The sequence below is a fragment of the Cyprinus carpio genome, chromosome B7, assembly GCF_018340385.1.
Source record: "Cyprinus carpio isolate SPL01 chromosome B7, ASM1834038v1, whole genome shotgun sequence".
Lineage (NCBI taxonomy): Eukaryota > Metazoa > Chordata > Actinopteri > Cypriniformes > Cyprinidae > Cyprinus > Cyprinus carpio.
The window spans coordinates 28,419,692-28,446,048 of NC_056603.1; the positions used below are offsets into that span (position 1 = coordinate 28,419,692).

The window sequence follows — 26,357 nt, forward strand, 5'->3', positions numbered from 1 at the left end:
CTGTCTATAATATAGACGGACAAACTGTTCTTCAACTTGAAATGGATTTTGCGCGCGCGCTGCAAATCAAATGTAACAAGTTTACTCGGCGACCAATAAGCATTCACCATGACGAAGCCTAGTAACGTGCCATGAGCAACCAAAATTATGCATTTTCCCCATTATTTTTATTTTATTTACTTTAAGTTACAGTTTGAACATTTAATATTAAAATAATAACTAAAAGGGATTTTTTTTTTTTGGGCCACGCCATGGCCTGTAGGAGGGGCATCAATGACCGCTAGGGGGGGCACGGCCCTCGAATGCCCCACCACAGCGCCGGCACTGATGGACGGTCATCATTTCCATGGTTTGCCACGTGACCTTCCCTGCCAGCAGCGGTACACAGCAGGCTGTACTGGCGGATCACGTGACCAGCTGCCAGCCAGGCTCGAACTGTAGGCTGCTACAGACTGTGCGCTCTGACGTGCTGCTTTGCGCTCCTCTCAATGCTCTTACATGCAGCTTTTGTATTCGCCACTGGATTTTAGCTATTCGCTTCGCTACCTCCCATATTTCCAGCGACGAAGGAATGAAGAGTCTTTTCAATTAAACGGTAATCTATATTTTTTTCCATTTATGGGGATTTTATTTATGAATTCGCTATTATAGCATTCGGTTCTCTGTTTATTATTACTGCTCCTGAATGTTGCATTTGCATACCACAACAGCGATATTATGCAAGATCCAATATAGCCACAAAAGAACTGCAGCGACACAACAGTGTAATTTTAAGTGATTCTCATTATAATGAATTATATTTAGCCTATTATAACTATATTTATTATATTTTTGCATCTGGGCTGAAAGCGTTTTGTAATCCACCACATTTAGCAACATATCGGTTATTTATGTCGCCTGTTTTAAATTAATTCAGTCGATTTAGACAAAAATGCACGTAAAATGTGAAATTATTTTAAGAACCAGTTTATGAAAATGCACGAGAAAGCAATAGAGCCCATTCACATTCAGCAGATTGAAATCGAAGCTGTTTACAAACATTCCCTCTTGATCAAAGCTCCTTCAGTCTGGTGCAGTTCAGATGATTCGTTTATGGAATCTCCATATTACAGACACATCTCTGATGCTTTCCTTTGTGTCTGCATTCCTATATTGTCTATCTTCTTTCTTAATGGCATGTTTACATGCACACTTTCTTTTGTTGTTTTTGATTTGGTGGTTATGTTTTGGTTCCTTTATTCTACTTTACTGTTTGGCGCTGCTAGAGATGCACTCGTTCATTATAGTGGAATATTATGATTTTAGAGGAATATTCCTTTATAATCAGCATATTATGAATAAACTGCTACTATTTGGAGTCACCAGAAATGCACTTATTCTTTAATTCTCGGTCATATTCTTAAAAATAACACAATATAGCACTATAAACTTTAATAAGTAGGATGTAGAAACTGGATTATTGGCTTAATCTTGTACATTTACACATAACACATAGATAATCAGTGAACACGTACATAATGTGATGTGGTATTTGTAATTAGATAAGGTATTCTTCTAGAATATCCAACATACTGTAACTGAATGTTTATATTTGTGCAAATCAAAACAAAGGTAATTCTGGTAAATATTAGATAAAGACAGTGAGAAGCCAAGCTATTCAGCAAAGACATTGTTTGGTCTCTTGGCCTACATTTTGCAATTCACTGTTCTTGTGTATTTTTATGATTTTATGAGTTCATTAAATAATATCCAAAGAGAGAACATCTCCAGTGTTTCCATAAGAGAAAACATGGTTAGTGTACCCCTCTTTTTTTTTCCATACACAAAAGTGCACAAATATTTAGGGGGTAAATCATGCTGCTTTTGTCTTTCCACACACAGATGTTCAGTAGATGGAAGTAGGCCAATGACAGATCTGTGTGTAAGCTGTTGGGTGGGCTTCTTTGCAGATGTACTGTACAGTCATTTTGCCCTCATATTGCTCATACTGGCCTGTCTCATTTTACTGTAGGTGAGAGCAGAATAACTTTAAAACGTTTTTGCTCACAGCCTCAAATGCAACCTGTAAATGTGTGTTAGTGCATGCTATTTATAATCCTTTAGTTAATTTTCCAAAATTGTTGTATTGTCTTGTATTTTAAAATATGGGATACCCCTTTTCAGTGATGGTTTAGAAAAGAGATTTCACTGAATTTTGTCCAGTTCATCTCAGGATTTGTACTCAGATGAACGTGCATACCAGTGTAACAAACTGCTGTGGCTGTATTTATGGATGGCTGAGCCACTAAATATAAACACTGCTCATCTGGCAGACATATAAACTGTTCACTGATAGGTGTACTTGTGTGTAGCCAGACTTTTGACTATGGTCAAATCTGTTTAACAGGGAATTCAGAAAAAATCGGACAAAATACGAAACAACTCTCTTCACTTTGTTTCCAGGTTTTAACTGGTGATTTCAGTCATTTTTGGGTGCAATATGCATCAGACAGTCAGTGAATGGATTGTGGGAGGTCTGTGGGTGTGCTGTCTGAGACTGAGACTATACTGCACATTATCTTCTGTTGCTTTTTGTTGATGTCATAGGGATTAGTTATTCTTATGAGTCTGTTTATGTATATTTTACAGTCTTTGTCTTGAAACATTAGAGACATGCATTTTTTAATCCATTTACTCAGAACTGATTATAAATATCTTCTACTGTCACAGTGCATTGCTTAAAACCTTCACAAATATTGCCTGTAAAGAGTTGGTTCACCCCAAAATGAAATCATCATTTACTCACCCTCATTTCATTCCAAACACGCAAGACTTATTTTTCATCCTCAAAACATAAATGAAAATATTTGTAATAAAATTTCAATGAACTATTGAAACTATAGTCGAACTCCATTCAACCAAAACTTTGACGTTTCAGAAAGTTCATAAAGACATTATAAAAGTAATCCATATGATTCAAGTGATTTGTCTTTTAAAGAGAAACTATGATGAACGGATTTGATTTAGGCTTTTATTTACAAATAAACATTGGTCAATGCTGCTCATACATGGAGCTCATCAAATGTTGGAAGCTCAACTGTACTCAGTTGATAAGTATAACCCTCATTAGTTCTTGTGGCAGGCAGCTCAAATGTGGAATTTTGAAGAGGAACAAAAGTCATACAAGTTTGGAAGGACATGGTTGTGAGTAAATAAACAGACATCCCTTTAAGCCAAATAATGTTTTTAAGCACCACATTTTTTTCTGCTGTTGAATTATGCAATGCTAACTCTTGACTGTCAAGAATAATGGTTATAATTATTTATCATTAGGATGAGCTAGCTAATTGATATATTCTGATGTCAGACCACATTTAACTTTGCCTAAAGGCCATTTTTGCAGTAGCTCTCTGTGGAAAGATCTCTGTTGCTTGGCCAGCTATTGTTTTTTGTTGTAAATTAAAGGTGACATATCAGGAAAATCTGACTTTTCCAGGTTTTAAGTGTTATATTTAGGTCCCCGGTGCATCTACCAACCAAGGAAACGTGAAATAGGTTAACCCAGTAACTTTGTTTTGGTAAGCCTTTTTCTGCAAGCTTCTGAGAAAACGAGCACTTCAGTGGCAAACGGATCTCATTATAATATTACCGCCCCTTAATCTGTAAGCTTCCACCCACCTTTGATTTTGCAAGCGACAACAGTGTACCAGCTCTAATGCCATGGCAAAAGTTTGAGCAAAAAATGCTAACTGTTCTGCCTTTGGCAGCACAGACGAGAACAGAACACTATTTAGAGTCCCAGCCTCAGAGGAGACAACAGAGCAGTGGATTTATTTACTGTATATTGCTACTGCAACATAGATCTAAAACCTTCACAGACATAACCGACTGTTTTTGTAACTCATGTTTGTTTTTAACGTAAACTTGTGTGTGAATAAGAACTTAGTTTAGTACTCACATGCTGTGACAGCCGTTTTCTGTCCACGTGCTTCAGATGTGTACGCTCAGAAAACCCTATATCAGAAGCTTAAACTCATATGGTTTAAAACTAACGATTTCAGTGCGCAGGTCCAAGCTGTAATGGCGCAGCTCTATTCTGGATTGCAGGTCCAACCTCCTTTCTTTTCTTTACCCTCCTCCTCCCTTCTTTCCCTTTATCCCTAACTTTCCCCTATTCCCTTTCTTTTTTCCTATCTTTATCCTTACTTCTTTTCCTATCTTTTTATTTTTTTCTTCTATTCTTTTCTTCTTACTTTTCCTTTTACTCCCTTCCCCTTTCCTATATTATTATCTCTTTTTTTTTACCTTTATTATTTCTTACTATCTCTATCTATTCTTATACTTAACTTTTTTTCTGCTGTAATGGCGCAGCTCTATTCTGGAAAAGGGGGCGGGGAGCAGCAGCTCATTTGCATTTAAAGAGACAAGCACGAAAAACTGTGTTTCTGCTTCCACTCAAAATAGGCATTTTCAAAATGATATAATAAATCATCTGTGTGGTATTTTGAGCTGAAACTTTACAGACACATTCTGGGGACACCAGAGACTTATATTACATAATGTAAAAAAGGGCATAATATGTCACCTTTAAATAAACAAATAAATAATGGTTATTACATAATGAGCTTTTTATCCACCACCATTACCCATAATTGTTATCCATATGGCCACAGCTTTATCAGTTAGTGGCAGTGACATTAACACACCCACACTCTCTTCACTGAGATTTATCTAATTCAGCTAGTTTAATTTCAAGGCTTTCTTTTATTAAGTTTTATTTTTGGTCTTTTCCCTGTAGTATTGAGAGCTACGGTAGAGAAGTGGGGCAGGAAATGACAAGGGAGAACAGGCTGAAATTACAGTCCCAAATTTGCATCAGGTTTAAGCTTGCATCCCCTGAATGAGCAACATAGCTCCGTTTATTGGATGCTAGGCTATGACTCTGACCCCTATTTAATCTTTTTTAATTAACTAAATTGATTACTTTGTGTGCTCTCTGTGTTGATCTCACACAAGGGTTGAAGCTGAATAGTGCAGTAAAAACTGTAGTAGCAAAGAGTCAGTTACTGTAGGTCACTGATATCCTTACTGTCAGGGTTGTTCTTGAGAGTAAGAAATCAGTGAAGCAATGTAAAATAACTGTGGAGTATGGAGTGCTATCTGCTATGTATTAAACATGCTCAATTTTAGCAATAAATCTAAATCAGTTATTTTCTGTGATGAGCTCATTTTTATTTTACACTCAAAAATGCTCATTGAATCTAGAAGCATAATGCATTTACTGAAAATGTAAAAAATAAGATTTCTCTGAACTATATATGCTATATACTATTATATACATCAAATAAAACAACTAGTTAAATAAAATAGTACATTTATTTTTAAAAATGTTTTATAAAATGTGTACCTTAAATGCAGTGTAATAGAAAACAATTCAATAAAAGCATCTGCCGAATGCATCAGTATAAATGCAATATAAATAAATACTCCAGAGGCTGTAATAATTTACAAATGTAAGCTTTACACCAGATTCTGCCTAGTACATTATTTTATAAGTTCACACATTATACAGGGCTGTATGTTAACTTTGTTTGCACATAGCACTGTTGCTACAGAGGTTGAAAGTTTTTGGAAAGAACCACTAGGTCATGGCTCCAACATGAGACGTACTTTTCATTACAGTTTGGTTCATATGAATGTAGGTATTGCACATTTCCTACCTTCAACCACTTAAAGTGTTACCAGATGTTTTTTGCATGCTTCAGGTTTTGGATATTCTTATTAGTATTTCCTCTCCAGGATTTGTTTTTCCATGAAAGGTATATTTACCTCTGTGGGGAGGTGTTCATATCGTATCATATATATTTTTGTTTATTTAAAAAAAATGCTCTATATATTTAGTGTAAAACTGGGAACTGGTACCATTCCAGCATACTACTAGTCAGTTACCAGTCACTTAGATGTTAACACTTGTCACTGCCATATGCTTGTGCTCAAACAAAACGACAGCACTGAACTCAAGTACATTAAATAAATAACATGCCACATTAATAATTGGTCTTGGTGTTGCCCCCCACTGTGTGTGTGACTCTGAGTCAGGACAAGGCTCCCTCAGTGTGTTGAAGTGCTCTACATCTGTGAGCAAGTACGAGGCAGTGACAGCCCACCCAGATGGCGGTGCGAGTGATGCCAGTTGTCCTTGCTCAACCACTGACAACCGCTCTCCCTCTGACGACTGTTACTCTCCCCAGCTCTAAATGTTTACCTTCTCCCTTTCACATCGCAGCAGTAAATGTCAACAGGGCAGACCTATATGATAACCTGTATATAACTCTTTCCTCAAACAAAAAGCATCACACTGTCCAGTCTTGGCTTTGCTTAAAGCTTGATCTCTTTGTTTTCTTGCATAAAGGGAACCAGTCACTGTAGTCTTTTTTTTTCACAACCACACTAGATTGAGTTTGGTCCTCAGATGTCAGTGCACGCCCAGGAGTCTGGCCAGCAAGGCCTGATGTCACAGTTTGAAATAAGTCTCGAAGGTGTAGTGCAATGTTTTGAGATTGAGAACTATTCGACTTGAAACCTTTGTGTTTGTGTTAAGCTCCTCCGCCAAACTGAATGAATATGTGACAAGCTTTTTTTTTTTATCTTATGTAAGTTTCTGCCTACAGCTCTAGGCCAAAAAACTAAAATATAGTGACAGAGTTTTCAAATCAAATTCTGATAGTCTTTTGTCTTTTTAGAAACTTTTAATAAAGGCAGTATGAGAATAACTAAAAGCGATGATTAGATTTAAAGTTGTGTCATGCATGCATATTGCTCTTTAAAAATGCTGAAGACCTCTTTTATTATGTATGCTTGCCAACAAACATAGTCCTCATTCAGCACACATGAATAATTCATAGCTTCAGCCCACAATGAGCCCTTCATTTTAACTGTCATACATACAAGTTATTGTCTTCTTCATCAAAATATTCTTCACTTGATTGAACAACAAATCCATCATTACTGTGTGACATCACTGTTATGTGCTGAAACTTATTCCAAATGGACACTGTATAACTGTTAATAATATTAACAAGCATTATTACATGACATTACATTATGTAATGTAAGGCAGGATATGAACCTTTATGTTTTTTAATTGACTTATCACTGAGTTATTCCATAATGTTACATTATTTAATTTGCTGTTTTGATCTTTTTAACATAAACATAAAACATCTAACTGCTTTCAAAGATATTATAGAGTTCGTGAGAACCTATTCTCTCCTCAGTGTCTATATTTTTGGAGGCCAGTGGGCAGTAATTCCTACAGTAGGTCAGGCATGGAGTTTCACATCCAGCTGGGAAGACGTTCAGCAGAAAGGCCTGTCATTCCATACACTAGTGAAAGCTGAGACAATTAGAAAGCCAACCGTTAGACTCCGGCTCTCTGGAGAAATGGCTATTTATGGCACCTTGTGTAAGATCTATGTCCGTAGGTCAACATTTTCCCTTGTACTTGACTCATAAATGGAGTTGGAGGAAAGCGGCAGTCAGGCCTAAAATGGAAAGTCCAGATGAATTAAATAGGCACTTTTACACTGACACAAGCGATCAAAATAAAAACCCCACCCAGTCTCTATTCAAACAGGAACATAATGTCTTGGCCTAATTTCTGTCATACTTGTTCTTCAGGAATAACTGAAACTGAACTCTTTAATCCAATGAATTCAGGAAGCGTGTAACAGCACATACACCAATACAATAGGGATACAAGCCGGTGGTAAAATTTGACATATTGTACATTTTTATAAATAGTGTACTATAAAGTACAGGAGAATGTATATATGTTCTGCAAAATAGTTCTGATGATTTATATTGTCAGCTGACTGGTCTGTATGAAATGCTTGCTCATCATTGTCCCCAGTAATAAGGCGTCCTTCTCTCTCTCTCTCCCCCCTTAAAAGGGGGATGGTGCGCAAACCGACCAACGGAGCTACTAAACCACAGTTTTTCTTCTCTCATTCTTAAGTCAAATGCAGCAGTCCAATCTTAAAAAGCAGATAGTTTTCACATGCCACAACATTATATTTAAGATTATTTGAATAATATTGCAACAAGGTTCCTCTGAGGGACTCTTGTCCCTCCTTTTGGGGACTGTTGTATACTATCAATCAAACAGTCCTTAAAGCCCCTCAGAAAACATCTGCCGTTGCCTTGTTGACACCTTACATTTGGGAGGCAGTGGAAATGCATTTCTCAGATATTCTGTTGAAATTAATAGTAGGTTACATGCGCACCACAGGAAATGCAAATGCCTTGTGATTCTGCATGGATTTGGTTGAAGGCATGCAACAATTCACTAAAAAACAACATTTTAATGGTAAGATTTTTTATTATATTTTTAATGATAAGAAACAAACAAAAAAGACCCTTATTTCACTATTTGGGTCAGGGAGAGGGTGGAAAATAGTTCAGTGGATGTCAAGGGAAAAAGTATGTGGTCCCTTTAAGGCACACCAAGATGGATTGTATGGTGAATATAAGATATGAGAATAAAGCTAGGCTGAGTCTCTGTGGCAGCCCAACAGATTAGACTAAGAAAAAACACACACAAACTGAGGTTTGGAGAGGAAATACCACACAGAATACAGAATTCCTGCTGGATAGCTCTTAATTCATCTAAAGCATACTGTATGTCATATGTATGTTATAGTGTGTATATATAGTATGACTGACTGAACCATTACATGTAAATATTTGCAAATATGCATTGTTCTGGTCATGCACGTTCAGATTGACAGTCTTGAGGTATATAATCTGGGGTTTCATCAAAGATTGCATAACCTAATCCTTTAACTGTTTGCTGCAAGGGTGACAGATGACAACACTGATTTCCTCAAAGGAAGGATTTTAACGCTTATCCTTATGGAAGTGGATTAGGGTGTCTGACGGATAGATATAAAAAAAAATTTGACGTCTTGCTTTGTTTATGTAAGCCTGGGATAAGGCCATCTTATTCAGATTTCAAATCAGTTTCTTTGAAGGTGACTCTTTTGTGTGCAGGTTAAAGGGGTCATGATCTGCCTTTGTTTGTTTTTTTTTTATTTTGTACTGTTTTCTGATGTCCATCCAAGGTTATCAAGATTTTTAAATAAAAAAAAAAAATACATTGTCTAGAAGTAATAGGCTATTTTCTGTCCTGTTTTGACCCCCCTCTTCAGAACACTCCCATTTGAATAGGTGATTGTAGACTCAGAAGTAAACGCCCACTGCTATGATTGGCTAACAGTTGTTTATGTTTGACAGCCTACATCCTACACAGATTGACACTGCTGTGTTTTATGTAAAACACAAATACTCGGTATATATCAAATGATCTGAAAGCAATAGTGACCACGTAATAAAAACAGTTACTCACACTTGTGTGATGCAACATTACTAGTGATCGAGCGATATATCGCCAAGGCCGATATTTGGCATTTTGCAAATATCAACATCGGCCGATAAGTTTTTCTGCTTGGCCGATGAGTTATTTTGATGGCGTGCCGGACTTTAATTTTGACGGCGCTGAGAGCGGTAGTGCCTGAGCACACAGTGTTTACATTCTCCCTCTTGTTCGCCATCGTGATTAACAGTTATATCTAATACGGATAGAAGTCTGTCTAATAATCAGATAGAATGCTTAAACAAAGGAATTAATGTATACAAAAAGATTATAATGATTGCTTTTATATTATTAGTAATAGGCAAACATTATAATACTTTTTCATTGCCGTTAGCATTAAGCAAATACACATTTATATAATTTAAACAAATCTTCGAATGCCTAATGAACATTTAATTTCACGAACCCTGCAAACTTAGTCGAATCCAGCTGTGAGATCTTGTGAAGTGTGCATTTTTATCCTGCATGATCGCGTGTTCTCTGCGTGACGGTCGGTCAGTGTTAATTGAATGCTTTAAACTTTAAACTTGTGATTTCAAATTATACTGCGCTTCATGCATTTGCCCACTGTCATATTCATGTCATTTTCTCTGTGTGCTGTATGTAAAATGAGTGTTACCCTGGCTTTATTTGAAAAATATGATTCCCAATGCACACAAACTTCCCAGAATACTGAGTGCGCTGTTGGTTACAATGTTTACTTCCTTTTTAATTATATTTTTATTAAATATTCATTTGTGAAAAATAATTTGTCATCTAAAGTATAGGTATGTTTATTTTACACATTTATTTTTTTAATCCATTGTCAAATGATTTAAAATTTCTAAAATATTCTTTTATTATTATTATTATTATTATTATTATTATTATTATTATTATTATATCGGCTTTATATCGGCTATCGGCCCCCCTTGCTTTCCAAGATATCAGCATCAGCTGTCAAAAAAAAAAAAAAAAAAAAAAAATGATATCGGTCCATTACTAAACATTACTGTCTGATGTAGTCAGCACAGCATTGTCTTTTAGTTTCAGTCTTTCTGAAAATCTTGCATAGAATTGTGCAACAAATCTGCGGTAAAATGAAGTGAACAAACAACTTGGCTCAGATTTCTTAAAGGTGCGATCTGGAACAAGTTCATTCTCTTTCCTAATGTTGGGATCAGAAGGAAGGCAATGCAAAGTTTTTCCAAAATTTGGCACTTCACAGCATTTTGTTGTCTTTAGAGTGATCTTTATCATTTGCTTTCTGCGTAGACTTGCATTTGCCTCTCTCGTTATATACACGTGTGAATTGGTGGGCAAGGGTAACCAGGTAGTGATGTAGAAGCAGGTGTTGATCTTCTACGGAGGCGGTGTTTTTTGCACACTAATACATCATAGAGTGGTACATTCCACAGTCGTTTTGGCAGATTGGCTTTAGTATAAGCTGTTTTAGACTAACAAGAAAGCTTTAAGTTCTGAAATTTACTGGATGTTTTTTATAGGAATTTGATTTCTCAGTTTGTTACTCCTTTAACAAAAATCCACAAAACTACACAGAAATTATTTTACACTGAACTGTTTTCATTTAACCAAAAGATTAAAGCAGAAAATTAAGTGTATTTAATAATAAATTATTTGATTATTTAATTATTTAATTATTTTGGTACATCACTACAAAACCCTGTTTAAATTTCAATACAATGAAAAATTGTGTTTCTCTGTAAAAATGGATTATTTGATTATTTGGAGGCTTTGGGACTTGCTAGACTTTTTATGTATAACCTTACTTGCTTTTAATGACTTTCAATGGCTATGCCATAGACTACCTCAGCATCCCTTGTAACCCATTTTTTTAAACTGACAGAGAGTTAGTTTAGTGAGAGGATATACAATGTAATATAATGCCAGTGGGAGATAAGAAAAATGCTTAGTAAAGTCTTTTGTTTTTCTTCAGTTTTACAAACCGTGGTTTGGGGTTTTGAGTAAATGATTTTCTCATTGAGTAGTACAACATTAATAAGCACCGAATTATTTCCTGTGGTTCTGCTGGTTTGAAAGCCATGGAAGCACAGTCTCTCTCAAACCATGTTTGTGCCTGAAGATGCCTATAAACACTTATTATTTGGTTTTTAGGAAACACATAGATCAGCTTCTCTGTTCACTTGTAGTCCTTGTGTCAGTACTTTTGTGACAGCCACATGATATAATAAACTTCAAGAAACAGTGAAAGTGATGGAAACATTGGGAAATGGAACAGTTAAGAAATTTGAAGAGTGCTATAGTGAGAAGAAGGACTGTATTTGTATATTGATGCCTGTCAGGAGTGTGCTTCTGTGTAAATACATCAGCAATTGTTTTGTTAATTTGGTGGTGAGGGCAAGTGACTTGTCATTCAAAGAAATACAGCACTGTGTTTTTAGTTTTAAATGTCAGATGGCATGATCTGGCGATGGGTTGGAAATATTGAATATGACACATGATGGTGTGTCATGCAGCGTTGTGTCCCGCAGTGGGTGACTCTCTTGGTCGAATTCTATTTTTGTGTGTGAGACAGACTTCGCAGACACACAGCGCTCTCAGACAGCTGAAGCCTGGCAGGAACCTTTGTTCCCTTCTTCTGGCTCCGTGGTTCCCATGGGGCTAATGTTTCTGAGACAGTCAAGGCCTTCATTTGACCAACAGGATCTTCAAAACATTATGAGAGCTCAGATTACCCAGTGCCAACAAGAGCTGAGTTTGGACCAGGTTCTCAGTCTGAATATGATGAATATGTTGCACTCATGACCCGTCTGTTTTTTTTCCCTATTCCGCTGAGCGTTCTTCAAAGGAAAAAGGGACTCTATTTAATATTTATCTGTAAAAATGTACAGTATAGCCCTTAACAAAACATAAAAATCTGTCTTCCAGACTGTTCAGCTTTTTGTCAGTATTCATTTTTCTCCTTGTCATAAATTGTTCTTTGTGTGCTATATTTCTAGATATTGACATGAAGAAGGACATAGAGGTGCTGATAGCAGAGGAACGTGCTGAGATCATCTCTAAATATAATAAGGTAAATTATGCATTTACACTTTGTTCAGATATATATTGAAATAGTACGGATACTGTGATATGGTGACTGTGAGTTACTGTAACTTATTCAAGTTTGCCTTTTTCCTTTAATGTATAAATTCAGTTAATGACTTACTAATAAAAACATCTTTGTGCTAAAAAGTTATAAGAAATGAATACTTATATTCAGCTAGGATGTATGAAATTGCTCAAAAGTGACAGTAAAGACGTGTATAATGTTACAAAATATTCATATTCCAAATAAATACAAGTGTGTTCAACATGGATAATAATAAGAAATGTTTATATTATGTTAAAATGATTTCTGAAGAATCATGTAACACTGAAGACTGAAGTAATGACTGTTGTAAAATTCAGTATATTAAAATAGAAAAGTTATTTTAAATTTTAATAATATTTCACAATATTATTGTTTTACTGAATTTTAATTGAATAAATGCAGCCTTGGTGAGTATAAAAGTCTTTAATAATAATAATAATAATAATAATAATAATAATAATAATTACATTACCAAACTTTTGAACAATAGTGTACTGTACATAATGCTGATCATAAGCCTATTTTTATCATTAGCAGGGGAAATTTTTAGGGGTAATATTGTCTTGTATGTTGCTGTATTACAGTTTGGCATTTCATTAATTACATTTTTAATTAACAATCAATCATCGCACACCTGCAGGTAATAGATAGGTGTGTAGGAAAAAAGACCAAAAAAAGTGGTTTAAATATGCCTGATGAAGGTCATGAGACCTAAACATTTTCAATAAATTATTGTTTTTGAAACTTTTGCAAGTATTGGGATTTTCAAGTGTGTGGGATTTTCTTTTGTTTCTTAGTTTATTCATTCAATTTCTTAATTTTGTGGATGTTGGTTATTTTACATTGGGTTGTCTTCATCTGGTTGTTCACATGAGCTGTGGCCTTTGTGGTTGTTGAGTCAGGTCGGTTTTATTTGTATGGGGCTTTTTCGTAATACACATTGTGGCAAGGAAAAACTCCCTAAGTTATGTAAAGAGGGGAAAAATAGGGAGGAACCACACTCAGATGTTAAAGACGATTTTATGTGCCATGGCAGCAGACAGAGGCTTTTTGAACCAACAAAGTGTTTGTGCAGTAAATGGCCACCGTGGAGATCAATTTGACCATGGCACATCATAACATTCTCTTACAGACCCATTTGAATTTGGGAAAGACTGGGACTGTAATCCTCGGCTGTCTGTCATGGATCACTGCTTTCTTTCCACTCTTCTCTCCACCATGGGGTTGAGAAGAGGGCAGGAGAGCAGCAGCTGTCCCCCTCAGAGAATCAATGCACACCAACTGGAAAAGCTTTTAAACATCAGCTATACTGACAGGGTGCAAATACTAATGAATAAATGCAGAGCATTAAAATGTTCTCTGCTCATAATCATAAGTCAAAATTACAGCTATATGTCATCGGATGTAGGACAGGAGTTGGGACACATTTGTTTGCATTTTTTAAATTCACTAGAATGGTTAGCAGGCCACAGAAAAGCGAAAGGGTAATGCGGAGAGCGATGTGCTAGAAAGAATATTGCTGCTGACACTTTCCATAACTGCATCAGTGTCACAGTTCTGTTACTTTAGACTCTCAGTTTGCTTTCTTTTCCCGTTCTCATGGTTATTGATTTGATTTCGTCATTAGGTTCAGCTGTCTTATTAATTATCCTTGTTTGGTCTGTCTATTTAAATTGGTGACTGTGCAGCTTGAGTTTAACTGGGTATTTTAATCATTGATTTACTTCTTCCATAATCACAAGAAAATGTACCAACAAAGAATTTAATAGGTAACACTTTAGTAATAGGGACCAATTGTCACTATTAACTAGTTGCTTATTAGCATGCCTATTTTTAACATATTGGCTGTTTATTAGTACTTATGAAGCACATATTCTGCGTAACAACTACATTACTAACTATTAATAAGCAGCAAATTAATTAGAGTTTATTGAGGCAAAAGTCGCAGTTGGATTTAAAGGTGCTTAAAAGTTGCTTGGAATTGGATTATTTGTTTCACCTTTGATAAACTCTACACGGTTTGTGTTTAGATGAGTCAAATGAAGTATGTGCTTGTGTATATTTCAGGGTAGAGACGCAGGAGTTCAGATCGATCCTTGGGAGGATGCAGACTACAGCATATACAGAGTCACAGATCGCTTTGGATTTCTTCAGTAAGTCCAACACTTAGTTTCCATATTGGCAGGTGAAGGATGCATTTGTTGCTGTCAAAGCCCTATAAAACTACTTTTATTTTGTCTGAAACAAACCCGTCAGTCATAATGGCTGACTTTTTTCAGTTTAACTTCTTTTTTTTTTTTTTTTTAAGCAGTCTGATTTTAGGAGTGTGCTATAGCTCTATTGGAACAGAAGTAGTGTTCATTATCAAGTTTGTCAAGTGTTCTAAGTATTAATTTCTTTAAAAAAAATAAGATATTCAAGATTCAAGAAGATATTCAAGGATGCATTTAATTGACCAAAATTGACAGTAAAGACATTTATATAAAAAAAAAATCTGTTTCAAATAAATGCTGTTCTGTTCATCAGGGTTTCTGCAAAAATAAGCAAGTAAATAAATAAACATAAAAATTAAGCAACTGTTTTTCAAAGACTAATAGTAAGAAGAAATATTCATTTATATTACGATATATTAGATCTGAAGAGAGTAACGGCTGCTGGAAATTCAGCTTTGCTATCAGAGGAAAATACATTTTAAAATATATTCAAATAGAAAACAGTGATTGTAAATTGTAGTGGTATTTTACTATTTTTTTTTCTGTATTTTTGATCAAATTAATGCAGCCCTGGTGAGTGTAAGAGATCAAAACTTTAAATTGTAGCATACATTATGATTTTAAATCCATCTGAATCAAGCAACAACCTCTTTACAAAGTACAATTGCAATTGCCTGCTGTTTTTTTTTGCTATCCCAGGGTCTAAATGTAATCCCAGCCAGACAGCAATGTTTGTGATAGTATACTAGTATTGTACAGTTTTGTAACCCTATTTGTTTTTCCCACAGTGAAGAAGAATTACCCACACCCAGTGCACTTGAAGAGAAGGTATGCACACACAAATTAAGCATATAAATATACTATACAGGGGATGTGTATTTAAACTGCATGTGAATATACTATTCAAAGAGCATTTTTTTAAAATCACAGACAAAAACACAAAGGATCACAGATTGAATCAGTAGCAGTGTGGAGGCTCTTTTGTAAACAGACTTACGGTGACCTTCAGACATATGAGTACACAAGTTTAGTACACAAGAGTGTGTTGCAGACACAGCTGGGCTGTCTGGAGGTGTGCTCTCATGTGACGTATTCACAGCGTGGAGGTGGCTGATGCATTTCCCAGCTGACATTTGTGCAGTTGTGTTGTGGCACGTAAAGGTTAAAAACTAGGGGTGAAAAGAGTGAAAGCGGTCCTCAGAACAGATGTTATTAGCAGCAGGGTGATCTGCATGCCTGTTCTGCATCTAATCCCAGAGTACTTGTACAAATGAGGAAAGAAATATTGCTTCCTTAGATAAAAACACAAGAGGGTTGTTTGTGTCATGCAGCAGATATTTTATACTCATACCTGTCTGTTAATGGACTCGTGTGTGTTATGCAACATATACCACTGATGACATATTCTTTCAGCTTTTTTCTTTTATTATTTAATTATTTTAAAAGAAAACAAATAATTGAAATCATATGAAGATATGAGAATTACTACCATTTAAAAGTTTGGGTTTGTTAAGATGTTTAATGTTTTTGAAAGAAGTCACTTACTGTATGCTCAGTGCTCACCAAGGCCACATTTATTTGAAAACAGTAATATTTTGAAATGTTATAACTGTTTTCTATTTTAATATATTATCAAATGAAATTTCAGCAGCCATTACTCCAATCTTCAGTGTCACTTGATCCTTCAGATATGTTAATTTGCTGCTCAAAAACATCTCTTATTAAACAGTCGTGCTAATTAATTAATATAAAGATATTTTTGTAACATTACAAATATATTTACTGTCACTTGTAATGAATTTAATGTCCTTGCTGAATTAAAAAAAAAAAATCATAAAAATAATCTAACCTTTGAAAGGCAGTGTATTTCATTTGAAATTATATATATAAAGACAAGACAGGATAAAAAAAGCACAATTATTATATAAGATATGGTTATTTTTATTGATGTTTTTGGTGATGATTGCTGTATGATTATTTTTGTTTACTGAAAAGTGATGAAAATTAAACAGAAAATTCACTTTTTAATCAAATATTTTTTTTGGTTTTGCAAATCATAATTCATCAGATTAAATTTTTTCTCCCTGTGCAGCAAAAACAGGTGGAGATTGAGAGGGTGCAGAAATGGGTGAAGATGCTGAAGAACTGGAGCAAGTACAGGAACAGTGACCGGGTGAGCTTCACTTCAAGAGGTTGTGATCATTTCTCTGAAAATAAAGAGAGAGCACTGTGATGTAGCTCCATGGAGAACCAGAGTGATGCTTAAAACACACACACACACACACACACACACACACACACACACACACACACACACTTGTTCTTACTCCTGGTGTCTTTGTGCAGATGATTAAGAGGGTGTATAAAGGCATCCCACTACAGCTGAGAGGACAGGCCTGGGTCCTGCTACTGGATGTTGAGAAAGTCAAGAGTGACAATGCAGGAAAATATGAGGTAAAACATAAAAACATGCGCGCATACACATTCACACACAGTAACTCAGCAGATTTAGCTGTGACCTATGGACACTACATAGCCGCTGCATCTCTGCCGGCCTAAAGCTGGGTGTTTGGTGAGAGTGGGATTACTCAAGTGGTGTTGTGGTAGAGTTATTTCAAAGGGATTAGAGCATGATCTGAAAACAGACAGATGGCTGATAGAAGGCATGGAAAGAGATAGAAGAGAACAAAACACAAGAAAAACAAACCTTCAGAGCTGCTGAGATTTTACAACAAGCAAGAAGTATTTGCACTGTGTCGCTGAACAAGGTGCCCTGGTGGTGATATCGTTTATTGCATGCTTTACAAAGTGGTCAGTTAGATTTTTTTTTTTTAAAGAAATTGTAACTTTTCTTCAGCAAGGACACATTAAACTGATCAAAAGACATATATGATGTTACTAGATATGTCTATTTTCAAATAAATGATGTGTTTTAAAAACTTCTGCCACATTTATATTCTGTTTTGAGGACTTTTATTTTGATATGTACTTCTGCTTCTGTTAGTCCTGTGTTTATTTCCTTTTTTCTTTAGTTTGTTTTAGTTATGTCCTAGTTAGTTTCCAAGGTAACTGTTCTTTACCTGTGTCATGTTTGGTGGTTAGTTTTTCTGTGTGTATATTGCTGTGGGTTTGAATTATGAGTTTGTTGGTTATTGTCACTGTTTATGGGATTCTTAGTATATAATTAACATGATAAGTGTTTAACTATTTTTTTATCATATAAATGCAGCCATGGTGAACATAGGAGACTTTTGAAAATGTTAAAACTGACCCAAAACTTTGAACGGTAGTGTAGAATTTTTTTTTTTTTTATAAGAGAATAAAAGTAGTTACACTATGTACAGTAGACTATTAAATGAAAAAATGTATAAGTCAGCTGTTCATTTTGACAAAATAAACCACACAGTATTGTAGGTATAATATCACATAAATAAATCTAGAAATAGTCGTCTTCTAATGTCATCTTGTACTGCATGGTAGCTTATCAACATTGAATCTATTTTTGATGAAGCCATTTGTTTGATTGACAGAGAATGAAGGAGCAAGCCCAGCTGTACTCTCCAGAAATCAAACAGATTGACCTTGATATCAACAGGACCTTTCGAAACCACATCATGTTCATGGATCGATTTGGTGTAAAGTAAGAAACACATGAACACATTAAATTAGTTTGATTATATGCCTTAAGGCATACATTTAGTAAGGTTAAAAAATTGCCCTTGTAGAGGTTAAAAATGACTCTGGAAATCAGTTTAAGGGAAATAATGTATCTTAATTGAAATGTGTATATTTTCTTAGGTGTAGGATTAGTTTTCAGTTTTTATCCTGGCTTTACAAATTCTGCAAAGGGTCCTCCTTTTTGGTAATATGGCCTCTTTAGACATCTCTAATTGAAGGCTAAGCTCCTAAATAAACTAAAGAACTCAAAAAAGTAAAAACTCACACTCAACAGCAATAAATGCCCCCCAAACTAAAGTGTGACAGATATGCACATAAAATACAGACACATTTACAGAACAGGGACATGTAGAGTGCATGTGTTTATTGCGAAATGAATGCACAAATTTGCTCAAACATTTCTCATGTTGGCTATTTATGCGCTTTTTATGAAAGTGCCAGAGTGTATGTTCATCAACATCTCAGTCTCTCTTCGCCACTTCTGCAGACAATCTCTGGAGCTGATTTCTGCATTTTGAGAGCTTGTTCCCCAAGCAGGCCAGAAAAGGGAGTGATGTAACTGAGGATTTAATAGATTGCAGGCCTTAGAGAGCCAAGTGGAAAGTCTTGCTCATCTGAAGGGTGTCATTAATGCTCACACATGAAGGGAGGGCCTCAACTTTAATTTGAGGAACGAATGCATCTTTGTGGAAAAATATGGATGTTTGGTTCATGTGTTGTTGATGTGTGTTTATTTCATTGTGCTCTTTCAGTAAAAGACAGAGTTTGAGTCTGAGAACACTTTTCTTCTCTTCACAGGCAGCAGTCTTTGTTCTATGTGCTCTCTGCATACTCTGTTTACAATACGGTAAGTTTGCGTTCACATCTATGCTTAATAAAGAGATGTTTCATAATTGCTGACTTTGTCTGTTCTTGTCCACAGGAAGTGGGTTACTGCCAGGGCATGAGTCAGATTGCTGCCATACTGTTAATGTTCATGAATGAAGAAGATGCATTCTGGGCTTTGTCCCAGCTCTTAACCAGTCAGAAACATGCCATGCATGGTGAGTTCTCCTCATTTATTCTGCTCTTGGCTAAGAATTTTAATGTTGATTTAATTTGTTTAAGCATATTAACTTCATAAGGCTATATACGATAAGACACACTTCCATTCAAAAGTTTTGGGGCAGTATTCTTTAATGTTTAAAAAAAAAATCCTAAGCTACGGTCAGTTTTAGTTTAAAAATACAGTTAAATGGTTAGATTGTGAAATATTGTTACAATTTAAAAGAACTGTTTTCTTTTGTAATATATTTTAAAATATAATGTATGTTTCTGTAATAGCAAAAGAAGTATCTTCAGAAATCATTCTAATATGCTGATTTCCTACTCAAGAACCATTACTTATTATTATAAAAGATGAAAACATTTGTGCTGTTTAATATTTTTGTGGAAACCATGCTACTTTTTTTTTTTCAGGAGACTTTGGTAAATAGACTTTTTAAAAGAACAGGATTTTATGAAATAGAACCCTTTTGTAACATTATAAATGCTTTTACTGTCAATTTAATGAAGTATTAATTTCTTTCAAGTCTTACTGACCCCTAACTTTTGAATGGTAGTGTACATAACACTTGCGAATTTAACGGAGGTTATTATGGTAGGACTAGTACTTTCCTTCACATTTGCAACCCATCACAGGATTCTTTGTTCCTGGATTTCCCAAACTTCAGCGTTTCCAAAACCACCACGACCAAATTCTCTCCAAACTTTTACCCAAACTAAAGAAGCATTTGGTAAGATTGTTGTGGCACACACAAGAGTACAAAATGAGCTCTGAACCTATATGATTATTTAAGTTACAATAAATATAGCTATTAACTTTCACTTAACATGATATTGTATTTAATGCTGGGTTTCTTCCTTTCTCATTCCTTTTTTTGTCTGTTTATATGCACTCTCATCAGGATAAGGAGCAGATGTCCAGTGGGATTTACAGCACTAAATGGTTCCTCCAGTGTTTTATTGACAGGGTAAGTGTTTGATCTGAGCAGATGCATTGTAACCAAACTGACAATGGAGTTATGTAAGCGGTGATTAGTAGTTAGGTGTACGTGCTCAATCATATGCTAAGCTTAGATCTCAAAAGCCAAGGAAATGATACATCAACTGTGTGTATATTATAGTGATGGTTCAGGTCACTGCAGACAATCCTAAAAGTGGTGATTCATTTGGTTCTCTTTGAATGTAACCGTTGAGTCAGCTGTTCTGATTGCAACTGTGTTTATATTCAACCATCGAGGGATGGAAACACTTCTGGATCTGCTCAAGTGAGAGGTGTTTATATGAAGAGATGCTGGCAGTGAGATCTGCTCAGACTTGCTCAGCTTAAAACTGAGGTGTTAAGTGGACATTCAGGTTTATACAGGCAGAGATTTTGATGCATTGTAGTAGATGTGGACACAGAAGGAGGAACTGGGATTGAATGTCAACAGCAAAGCATTGATAATTAGTTAATACAAATGATTAGGTGTAGATGCAGAGAAGTCAGGGACACCTCTGAGGAAAGAAACTGCTGATCTGTAGAATCATATACAGTATAATCTTCAAGCTTTGTGTTCCTCTTGTACAGGACTTTTTTCACACTATCACTAGTTTATTTAAATAGATTAGATATATAGTTCACCCAAAAATGAAAACTCTGTTATCACTTAGGTATTGTATGAAAATGCTTTAATTTGTAAAGTCTGTACATATAATATATGTCCACTGGCTTAGTTCACCCAAAAATGAAACTTCTGTAATTGCTCACTCTCATGTTGTTCCAAACCTGCATTACTTTTTCCCCTGTGTAACACAAAAGAAGATATTTTGAACCCCCCCCCCCCCTCCTTTTTATTTCATAATATATAATATAAACTGAAATCATTTAGGTTTACTTTACCTATTTTTAGATCATCATCGGAAGTAAATGCATAATAATTGAACTTTTTATAAATTTAAGGTTAAGGGTAAAACATTCAAATCTATTAAAAAAATAGCAAAAAGTGATAGATAGATATTGATGACGTCAGAGTTACTTCATAAAGATATGGGGCTAAAAAAATTCTGACGGGGCTATAGCCCCCCCCTAGCCCCGGTGTAGCGCCGTCACTGCACTCGGATGAATATACTTTGGTTACATGAGGAAAAATGTTTAGGTACAGTGACCATAATTAATGGGCACCAAACAGATTGTTACTGGTTGATATTTGGCACAGTACACCAGTTTCCTAAGTTTCTGATCGCTAGTTTCTGACATCCAACTTATTTTAGTAGCCCTAAATTTTACCAAAAAAACCCTCATTAGGTTCAGAACAGATACATGATATACTGTTCGTAACATGGTCTTGTTTGAAAATGGTTAATAAGCAGCCACATTAAAACACTTTATATTAAATCTACAGTGTAGATTAAGGTTGGTGGATTTGGTGAAGAGGAATTAGGCTTTAAGAAACTGAAAGAAAGAGGCTGAAGTGCTTCTTCCTCTCTCTTTCTTTGTCAGGGCCTCTTGATAGAGGGAGCAGTGTGCAATTAGCAGGCAGACAGGGGTGTTTCAATGTTTACTCTTCGCATACACACAATCCTGTGGGTTTGCTGGAAGAGGAAAGAGAGCAGACACTGTCAGCACTGCAGAGTCTGGTCCAGCTCAGTTTCAGAGCTGTGCTTGTGGACTGGCAGCTCGCTGAGGGAGATTAGCTTTAGACCAGCAGAGGCCCCAGTTTAAAATGAAATATTCTACACATTTATGTATTCTATTATACTATGAGGACCTTTGTGCAGAAATGTTGGTCTTAGTTTATCTACAAAGTTGTTACTATTTTCAGACCCCATTCACTTTGACCTTACGTCTGTGGGACATCTTCATCCTTGAGGGTGAGAAAGTTCTGACAGCTATGGCTTACACCATCCTTCAGCTCCATAAAAGTGAGTATATAGTTTTTACAATACTGAAATTATCAATATTTGAATCCAAAAATCTATACACCAGATTGCCTTGATATAAATTAAACCCTCTCAGCACATTATAGAAATTTGTTGACTGCAGATTCTTCTGTGAAAAATGGCTAACTGAAGTTAATCATGTTCAGAACAATTGCTTAAGATGTCTCTGGAGGACCTGAGAGAGTTCCTGCAGGAGAAGATAGGAGAGTCCATCTACCTCAACGATGACCCTGTCATAGAGCAGCTTAAAGTTTCCATGTCTGAACTTCGCAAAATGAAGCTTGACCTCCCACCACCAGGTTCAGCCATTTTCTTAATATAATACTGTATCTAACTGCATGAAGCTGTATGATTGTGTTGTTTTTTTGAAAGCCTTAATCAATTAAGATATATCACTGTGAGTCATTCTATGAAACAGGCCCCATTTGTATCCTTTATATGCAGATGAAATGACTTAAAAAAAAAAAATATTTGAAATTTAATTTAGTAAGGTTTTTTTTTTTTTTAAGTACTTTTATTCAATAAGGACACATTCATATAATCTTAAAAAATATTTTTATTTTTAATACACGCTGTTCTTTTGACATTTCCATTCATCTACACTTGCTGGGTTAAAAACATCCCAACTTTGGTTTTTTGGCAACCCAGCGCTGGCAGTGTTGGCTACTTTAACACTGTTGCCGTGTTTTTTTTTGAGTGGCTCAAAGGGAGGGCCCTTGACAGGGAGGGTTCTTGCCAATAGTCTGGCCAGCAACGAGAGAATGATTTGCTGCTATGACTGCCACATAGACTAGTAGAGATAGACAAGTGTGGCTAGGGTGCGTCGCTTGTCCGGCAGCTCTCGCAAAAAGGTTAGCACATGGGACATGCCATATGAGTTTGGATCCTGATCTCACAAAAGACTGACCTCTTGAGAGCGTAGAGACGTCTTGTAGACGGAGCTCTTGCTTCTACAATGGTGTTTGACAGTCTCGCGGGGAGCTGGCTAGACTCCTGTCAAGAGACCAGATATGAAGGTTCCACAGCTGACTTGGGATGCCAAATACTGCCCTGTGCTTGCGAGAGAAGGTCTTTCCTCAGTGTTATCGGCCATGTTGCTGCTGATGACAGCTGGACCATTTCCGGAAACAAAGGTTGGTTCCTCCAGAGTGGGGCCCCCAAGAGGAGAGCACGCTTTGGGAAGGGATACTTCCTAGCCACTCAGGGGTGCTGGTGAAGCCCATGACACTGCGCTTGTGCCATCTTTTGTGCCTCAGTGAAGCGCTTTGTGAAACTGTCCACAGCTGAGTCCCTTGGGAGTGAAGGGGGCGTCCAGGAAGAGCATTTTCTCAACATCATCCCTGATCTCCGTTAAGTTTAGCCACAGGTGGCTCTCCAGCACCACTAAGTTGGCCTTGCCCACTGCCTGCACCATTGCCTTTGTGGTCCGCAGAGCCAGATCGGTCACAGTACGCAGCTCTCTGAAGGTGCCAGAATTTCTGTCAGACTCGTCCATGTCACAGAGAAGTTTGGCTTGAAATACCTGGAGAACAGACATTGTATGCAGGACTGGGCCGGCCTGGCAAGCCCTGTTGGCCAGTGCTGACGTCATTCTGCAGGGCTTAGAGGGGTGTGCTGCAGACTTGAACCCACGGGTCTATGGTGGACACAGATGAGCCACCACAGACTCTTCGAGAGGGGGTAGCTTACCTTACCCCTTTTCTTCAGTGCCATCAATGGTGATGAGAGCAGCTTCAGTGGTAAGGTTAAGACGCTCCGAGTAGGGAGCCCATCTTGTTTTTGAACTGCAGGCAGAAAGGGACCTGGCCGCTGACGAGGTGAAGGCTGATGGTGTCCCTTAAAGAACCACTCGTCAAGGAGGCTATCTCTTCTGGGGCCGTCCAATCCAGGCCGAGTACCTTTACTGCCTTCGTGAGGACACAGATCAGCTCTGAGTATACACTGGGGCACACAGACTGTGATAAGAGTCGGGGCTTCAGGCAAACAATTATCACAAGTACTATTAATAATCCACAATTTTACTATTATTACTGTATTTTTATCAAATAATTTTCATGAACATGAGACTTCTTGCATATGTCATTTAAATTATATTAAATTATCCTTCTAATGAACATATTATATAACAAGTGTCAAATTAACTGTAGTTACCTTTCTGAAGAGAAGGCATAATTATATCAACATTATTAGCACTTTAACACATTTGTCTAATAAAATTGTATAGAAATGATTTCTAAAACCCAGTCCAAAGAGCACCTGTTTCATAGAAAGACCCAATTATAGTTGTTGTTGTTGATCATTTTAACAGTAAAATACTCATTATTTCATTATTCATACTGTGTATGAAAACATATGCAGTGCTCTATCCTACTCACAGCAAAAATTATATATTTTTGGCCACAGCTAATGAGTTCATGTAGGTCACCTACATTTTCAGTCCACTCTCATTCATTATTTCTGTATTCACAGCTAAGCCTGATGAGTTTCCACGGAAACCTCTGGGTCTGGAGCTGCCCGTTGTTCTAACTCCAGTCAAACGGCCTAAACCGAGCCCTTCAGAAGATGCACCCAACAAAGCCCAACTCATCAAACGGCCACCTGCCTCTCTGCACATCTCTTTACAGCAGGAGACCATCATGCTGGATGACAGCCCTTCACAGGAAAAGAAGCCTTACAAGGATGGAGGGACTGGCAGCATGTCTCCCCTCCCCTCACCGGACCCTGTTCTAGTGCACAGCCAGATTCCCCTCACACCTGACGGAATGATAGGAGCCCCTGAGGACGGCGGGGAATGGCCTCCTCCATACGAACCTCCTGTACCTGATCTTAATGAGACTCAAAACCAACCAGAGCTGTGCGACCCTACTCCACCTTCAAATGTGGATACAAAAAAGCCTTCACAAATATCTCAGAATTTGGAGCAGGACACTTCAGAGACAGCAGGGGGCAGTGTGGCGGGTGATTTACCCTCAGACAATTTCAAATCTGTTTCAGTGCAGCCTTCTGGCGTTTCCATTTCTGAAAATTTTGAGGGACAGGTAGGGGATGATGAAAGTCAGAATATGGACAATTTTTCAGAAAGCCTCTCACCTAAGATCTCAGCAGCCTGTGAGCTGTCACAGTTACCTGCCAAACGAATCCCCACAGTCCATTCAGACCCTTTGTTCCAGCACCCGCCTCATTCCAGCCAACACCTGCCCAAATCAGAGACATTTTAAGCTGCCAACTGTCTTTTATTCAAGTGCTTTGCCAGTAGTCCTATGGAGAGAATTATTGATTTTTCATTTTTTCAGCATTTGTCTTTTCAGCAGCTCAAGTTAGCTGTGGCTGAACTCACCTTGTGATGCATTTGCACAAACATTGCAGCTGGCACATATGACAGAGATAAAAGCTGCATTGAAAAAGTGAGCTGGCTCACTGCTTAATACACAACTCAGCATATAGCCAATTGTTTTATGAACAATTGCCTTCAAACTTATCCCTCACATTCTCTGGGTCTGTACAGAACTGCCACTCAATTACACCACCACACCACCGATGTCTTTGCAATTTCTGGGCCCAAATGTAATGACATGGTGAAAGCTGAAATGAAAAAAATTGGAACCATGCTCTGCAATATGACTGATTTTCACTACAGTGATTTTCAACTTTCAAAATCAACCATTAGTTAATATGCTATCCCTAGAAAAAAACGTAATCTATTTAAAATACATTTATTTCATACTAAGTAAATTTAAAATTAAAATACAATTTTATTTGGAGTACTACTTGTGCACAATGCACATTTCTTAATATTAAGCCTAAAATATCACTATTGATGAGGATGGTATGATCTTTGAATAATATCTGTCTTTAAATACATATTTAAAGTGTACCTGAAGTATACTTGCAATAGTTGCACTTTAGCACAATCAAATATACTTCATTATATCTTTAGTTGGGCTTCAGCACTACTTCTGCACTCTTAAAGTACAAAATTAGTTGTTCCAAATTAGTA

The 26,357-nt window shown here is 36.6% G+C and overlaps 1 protein-coding gene across 1 annotated transcript; it reads left to right on the forward strand.

Moving 5' to 3' along the window:
* The first annotated feature begins 394 nt into the window (after positions 1–394).
* On the forward strand, positions 395–26,173 carry si:ch211-288d18.1 (USP6 N-terminal-like protein). Its single transcript, XM_042728188.1, has 14 exons — positions 395–595; positions 12,373–12,446; positions 14,574–14,659; positions 15,508–15,547; positions 16,812–16,892; positions 17,066–17,173; positions 18,250–18,359; positions 19,196–19,244; positions 19,320–19,440; positions 20,078–20,172; positions 20,344–20,409; positions 22,243–22,342; positions 22,507–22,659; positions 24,830–26,173. The coding sequence occupies exons 1-14, from the start codon at positions 499–501 to the stop codon at positions 25,576–25,578; spliced, it is 1,929 nt and encodes a 642-aa protein (XP_042584122.1). The 5' UTR covers positions 395–498; the 3' UTR covers positions 25,579–26,173.
* The last annotated feature ends 184 nt before the right edge of the window (positions 26,174–26,357 follow it).